Below are 6378 nucleotides of genomic sequence, written 5' to 3' on the forward strand. Positions count from 1 at the left end.
TCTATGGGGAGATTGAGACAGTTAGAAACAGAATGGCCTGTAATAAAGCTGTCCCCTCGTGTGGTCGTTAAGATCAGGTAGTGTTCCTGTGTGCGCATTTGTGTCCCCACAGATGAGCACATTTCCCTGGGCCTGGAATTGGCACGTGTCTTCCTCAAGGGTGGGGAAGATCTCCTTTGAGTAATATGGGGATTCTGAGGGGTGATATACGGTTGAATTTGGAAGTTTACATACACCTTAGCCAAATACATTTAAACTCAGTTTTTCACAATTCCTAACATTTAATCCTAGTACAAATTCCCTGTTTTAGGTCGGTTAGGATCACCACTTTATTTTAAGAATGTGAAATGTCAGAATAATAGTAGAGATTTATTTCAGCTTTTATTTCTTTCATCACATTCCCAGTGGGTCAGAAGTTTACATAAAATCAATTAGTATTTGGTAGCATTGCCTTTAAATTGTTTAACTTACGGTAGGTCAAACGTTTCGGGTAGCCTTCCACAAGTTTCACACAATAGGTTGTGTGAATTGTGGCCCATTTCTCCTGACAGAGCTGATGTACAGTGCCTTGCGAAAGTATTCGGCCCCCTTGAACTTTGCGACCTTTTGCCACATTTCAGGCTTCAAACATAAAGATATAAAACTGTATTTTTTTGTGAAGAATCAACAACAAGTGGGACACAATCATGAAGTGGAATGAAATTTATTGGATATTTCAAACTTTGTTAACAAATCAAAAACTGAAAAATTGAGCGTGCAAAATTATTCAGCCCCCTTAAGTTAATACTTTGTAGCGCCACCTTTTGCAAGGCACTGTAACTGAGTCAGGTTTGAAGGCCTCCTTGCTCGCACACGCTTTTTCAATTCAATTCTCTCTCGGTCTCTGTCTCTCTGTCGGTCTCTCTGTCGGTCGGTCTCTGTCGGTCTCTCTCTCGGTCGGTCTCTTGTCTGTCTCTCTCGGTCGGTCTCTGTCTGTCTCTCTCTCGGTCGGTCTCTCTCTCGGGTCCTTTATATTTACATTGAAAGGGAATCGTCCGTGTTACGCTCTGCATGCATTAGTTGGTACTTTTCTTTTGGATATTTAGGATAATGGATATTTAGTACAATGCTTGTACTTGTAATTACAGGTTTCACTCCAAACCTCGCTTCCAATATAGTGCAATTGGTCAAATTGTACTATTGAATATTTTGCACCAGATTTGGATATGAATATTTGTTTATTTTTATTCAGTTAAATACATTGCAGGCTTTTTCTTTAGTGCTTTCACTTCCAGAAAAAATCCCCCAGAGGCAAAGATTGTTTGTCCCAGGTAGTTGCACCATTTGGGTATGTTCAACCATGGTATTTCCTCATTTGAAGGACTGTCTGATCCTCTGATTCCTGGCCTTTTTCTGGAAAATCACATTTTTTAAAAGTTGATATTGATTGCCCAGTTGATGCTGTATTCCCAAAAAATGTTAAGTTGTTTTTGTAGACCTTTCTCTATTGTTGACAGTAGGACAAGGTCATCTGCCTAGAGCTGGAATCTGACTTCCTCATCTGTCTCTCTCTGTATCTGTCTGTCTCTAACCTCCAAGCTGACAACCACTCATCTACACTGTCTTTAGTGTAGTCAGCAATAACAGCCAGAGTGTATAGTCACATCAGTGTGTGTGTGTGCCTTTGTGTTCATGTTATTGAGTTATTGAAGGTGGACTGCCTCACATGAAATTCCAAATGCCATTGTTGCAACACGTTTTCCCATGTTCTCTTCACCTCCTTTCATCGTTCCCTCTTTTCCTGTGGTTTAGTTGAGAGGAGGAGGAGGTTCAACATCAACGACCGCATTAAAGAGCTGGGCGGCATGATCCCCAAAACCAACGACCTGTAAGTCACCTCACTTCACCATCTTAATATTTGTTGTTCTATGTCTGAGATATGTAGACTTTTTGTATATGTTTTAGCAGAAGATGTATTCTTATGTGTCCTGCTTCTTGTTTGGCCAACTGAACTATACTCATGAGAAAGAAATGTGATCCTTCTAACCGTATGAGCAAAAGACGTTGAAAAGACATATTTTTGGTTGCGAAGACATTGAAAAGACGTATTTTCAACATCTAGTGCTCACTGGGAAAGGTGTTCTTCTATAATGTTCTATAGGGACGTGCGCTGGAATAAGGGCACTATTCTGAGGGCATCCGTAGAGTACATCAAGCGTATGCAGAAGGACATGCAGAGGACCAGAGAGGTAGAGAACAACTTCAAGAGGATGGAGATGGCCAACAAACAGCTGTGGCTGCGCATCGAGGTAACACACACACATTCATTCATGCAACACACTCGGTCACACATACAACCATTGAGGTAAAGAGCATGTACAGTATGAGCTCTAGAATGCTGTGCCATGCAGTCATCTGTATTTAATCATCTCTCCCTCTCTTTACCCTCTCTTCTTCCTCCTCTCTGTGTTTGTAGGAGTTGGAGATGCAGGCTCGTCTGCACGGCCTCCCCAGCTCCTCTCCCTCTGGGATGGGTTCTGGGGACCTGATGGGTTCCTACATTAAACAGGAGACCAGCCCTGAGGAGAAGCTCCAGCAGCAGCAGCAGGCCCAGCACCAAGCTCTTTCCCAGGGCCAACAACACCTCCACCACCCCCAGTCCCACCACATTCAGCCCCAGCAGGGCCAGCCCAGACAGCTGCCTCCTCTCCCCCCTCATCTCCAGCCCCAACTTCCCCTCCAGTACCCAGCTGTGGGCAGCTCTCAGCCCTTTGACTTTGCCCAGTCGCTGGACTTGTGTGACGGGGTTCCTGGCTACCCGGAGGGCTTGTCAGGGCTAGGGGAGCTTGGCCTCCTGGGCACCCAGGGAAGGAGAGGCGACCTGGGCTTCCTGATGATGGACGAGCCCCTGTCTCCTCTGGGTGGAGACCCTCTGCTCTCTGCCATGTCCCCTGAGGCCTCGGTTGACTCCAGCCGCAGATCCAGCTTCAGCATAGAGGACACAGATATACTGTAGAGGGAGTGTACACACAGACAGACACACACACACAGACACATATGGTACATACAGAACACCCAATGGACATACACCCAACGAGCACTGATATACTGTGATATATGCTTTTGCTCTGTTCCTCAACCCTGCTACATATGCACTCCAGACGCCCTCACATACAGTGTAAGCACTCGCGTAGACACTGTACACACACTGAGACATACTTAAACACACACACTCAAAATTCTCATGGATGCACACCCTTAACACTCACATTCAACAGCATTATAACCAAACCCATGTTTCGGATTGCAATAGTTGTTCCCTACCACTGTAAATATCAGAGCACCTCTAAATGATCCACAACGAGCACAGACAGCTTCTTGTTCACTCAAACACAGAAGGGCCCCTGTTATTTGAAGGGAAATATGTGAGGGACTGCCAACGGTTTAACACACACACACACACACACACACACACACCCTTCTTCTGTAAAACACACTGCCATGACCTCTATGGTACTGTCATCTCCTGTGTGTCTACTCCATGACCTCTGACCCCTGTGTGAATGTTGAGGAGAGATGGATTGGCCTTGCATTGTGAAATAGTGTAGCAATTGAAGAGGTTATGTCGCTCCACAGTGTAAGTAATTCCACGTAGCGACTCAGGATCTTCTGTAGCCCAGTCCTTAACCTGCCAACGTGCCTTGTGTTTGCCACCTGAAGCCTCATTCTATCTGGGTGGAGAGTGTGGAGAGTGAAGGAGTGGGTTGTGTTTTAGTATATTGTAGTGCAGGGTTCCCCAACTGGCGGCCTGCGCTACAAATTATGCCCACTGGTGATTTATTTGGCCCCGCAAGTTTTCCGAGACACTTTTTTTTTATGATTGTTTACATAAAAGACTGTTAAGTGCCAGAAAATCAGCTCCAAGTGATTTTAGGGGTAGTAAAATAAATGTATTCCCACGCGTAATAGATGTGATCGTGTAAGAAAGGTTTGAAATTATGTTTTGATATCTGTTTGGGCTTCTTGCAGTCTACAAAATCTTTGTAATTATGTTCTGGCCCCCTGACCATCCGCTCAAGAAAAAAATGGCCCGCAGCTGAATCTAGTTGATGATCCCTGTTGTAGTTAGGAGATAGAGGAGCAGTCAAATAGATTGGTCTGTAGTGTCGTATTCCGCACTGTAAAAACACAGCACCAGCCTAACACACACACAAAGCAGTGTGCCATTAGGCTGTGTTCAAATCAACACTTTGAGCGAGACTTCAGTACCTCACCCGGTTTGTGCTTGTAGAACTGCCAGCTTTGGGTCAGCCAGATAAAACTACACACACTCACCAGGTACAAACCAAACCAACCCTGTAGAAACCAAACTCCGGCCGTACAATACATGAATAAACTAACAGGTAACAAATGAGTTTGGATGAGGGACTAGGGGTAACACTTTGATTTGATATGGCTTGTGATCAGTAAAGAAAAAAGGAAGAAACATGATGATTTAAAAGGTATTTGTTTGTATTCTTGTTTATAGTTGGTTTTATTTTATCTCCCAAAGCACTGGAACCTATATTTTATTGACTTTGTACATGAAATAATTTATGAAATTAGTTTTATTTCATATGTTTTATGCCACTAAGCCACTTAAATGTATTTGTCCTTTTTTATTTGATTTTATTCCAAAAGTACCTTTTTCCTCTAACAGCCATCTAAATATGAAAGTATTTAAGCCACTAGTGTGAACGTGTACGACCAGTGGGGAGACATATTCTATACTTTTCTTTGTGTGAAGAACTGTTCAAATTTCACCTGAGAACATGTACAATTATATTATGCCATTTTTATATTGATTGGGATTGGTTTCTCTTTTCTAACCTATAGAATTTGGAACCAGAGACTGTTGAGAGGTGATTTATTTGATTTTATTCTGTTTTAATTGTGCTTTTTGTGAATGTGAAGATGGCCTGTAGTACTGGTCCCCAGCCAAACCCAAATACCACAAGAGAAGGGTATTTCCCTTCATGGTCTTGATTTCCGTGGAGATAACTACCTTCTAATGGTACTCAGAAATACCATTGAGGAGATCCGTTGGCTAACCTTGAACAGACCTGACTTTCTCTCTCTCTCTGTCTGCCAGAGTTTGCCTTTATCCTAATCAAATGTTTTATTTTTGTTTTTATTGTCCAGCCGACACGCCAAAGAGCTTGTCTGCAGATAATGTGGCGTGTTGTCCCCTCTTTGACTGTCCCCCTCCCCCATGTCACTGTATGGGACTGAAACTGGCTGACTGGGCAAGGGAAACTGGCATTCTGGTTTTGCTTTGGATATAAAATGTTTTACCAAAGTCTGAGTGTTGTTTTGTGTTTGAGATGATTTTATTTTAGTTATTTAAACAGGGAAATCCCATTGACACCAAAAGCCTTATTTACAAGGGTTCCCTGCATGTACACAATTATCCGAATTCTCAATATTTACAATTGCAAAGCAATACAAATATACAATATTTACAACCTAATTTTAGAAAACCAACTTACAAAACACTAACACATTCCTTAGTAAAAAGGTCATCAACCAGCTGTCTGAACTGTCCTAGATGCACCAAAACAAAGGTGCAAAAAACCAAAATGCAGGTGTACTTAACTCAGGAGACAAAAGGGATCTCCAGAGTCAGCCATCTCTGACACTGGGTCTAGTAGCTCGTATGTCTGTAGGTTAACAATGAAGTAAAATTTGTGCAAGAGCGCTTTATAAACAGAAATAGTCTAATCCATCCAATGGACACCTGCAAAGCAAAAAAAGCTGATTTGTAATTCTGAAAGAGCCTTGTCAACAGAAGGGAGAGGAATACAAAACATCGTCCACATAAAATGGGGGATTAAAATTTCTTACAAACAAATATTGTTTATATAGCTAGTAAAAAATACTGGGCCTGAAATCAACCCTTGGGCACCTTTTAGTAATACCAAGGAAACCTTAACACCATCCGAAGAGACACATTGTGTCCTGATGCATGCAGATGAAGAGTGCTATGAGGATGTGTGCATGTGTCTCAAGACAACTTAATCATACTGTCATTGTATTTGTCACATGCTTCTGTAGACCAACTGAAATGCTTACTTACAGGCCCTTCTCAACCATGCAGAGAGAAGAAAAGGAATAAATGCACAAATCATAACGGTAACTTGGCTATATACAGTATATCAGTACCAAGTCGATGTGCAGGTACGAGGTAATTGAAATAGCCAAATCCACTAATTTGAAGGAGTGTCCACATACCTTTTGTATATATATAGTGTATGTACATATAGGTAGGGGTAAAGTGACTAGGCAATAGGAGAGAATAATAAACCATAGCAGCAGTATATGTCATGAGTCAAAAGAGATAGTCTGGGACGCTATTTGGTT

At 42.3% G+C, this 6378-nt stretch overlaps 1 protein-coding gene across 6 annotated transcripts in view; it reads left to right on the forward strand.

The window, feature by feature from the left end:
• Positions 1 to 5323, forward strand: part of tfeb (transcription factor EB) — a 130044-nt gene extending 124721 nt beyond the window's left edge. For all 6 annotated transcript variants that reach the window (XM_064968584.1, XM_064968587.1, XM_064968585.1 and 3 more), the window contains 3 exons: positions 1792 to 1867; positions 2141 to 2288; positions 2456 to 5323. In XM_064968584.1, the coding sequence (XP_064824656.1) occupies positions 1792 to 1867; positions 2141 to 2288; positions 2456 to 2995 (764 nt within the window). In that variant the 3' untranslated portion in view covers positions 2996 to 5323. The remainder of the gene's footprint in view (positions 1 to 1791; positions 1868 to 2140; positions 2289 to 2455) is intronic.
• Positions 5324 to 6378: the final 1055 nt, after the last annotated feature.

Source organism: Oncorhynchus masou, chromosome 6 (assembly GCF_036934945.1).
Source record: "Oncorhynchus masou masou isolate Uvic2021 chromosome 6, UVic_Omas_1.1, whole genome shotgun sequence".
In the NCBI taxonomy this organism is placed as follows: Eukaryota; Metazoa; Chordata; class Actinopteri; order Salmoniformes; family Salmonidae; genus Oncorhynchus; species Oncorhynchus masou.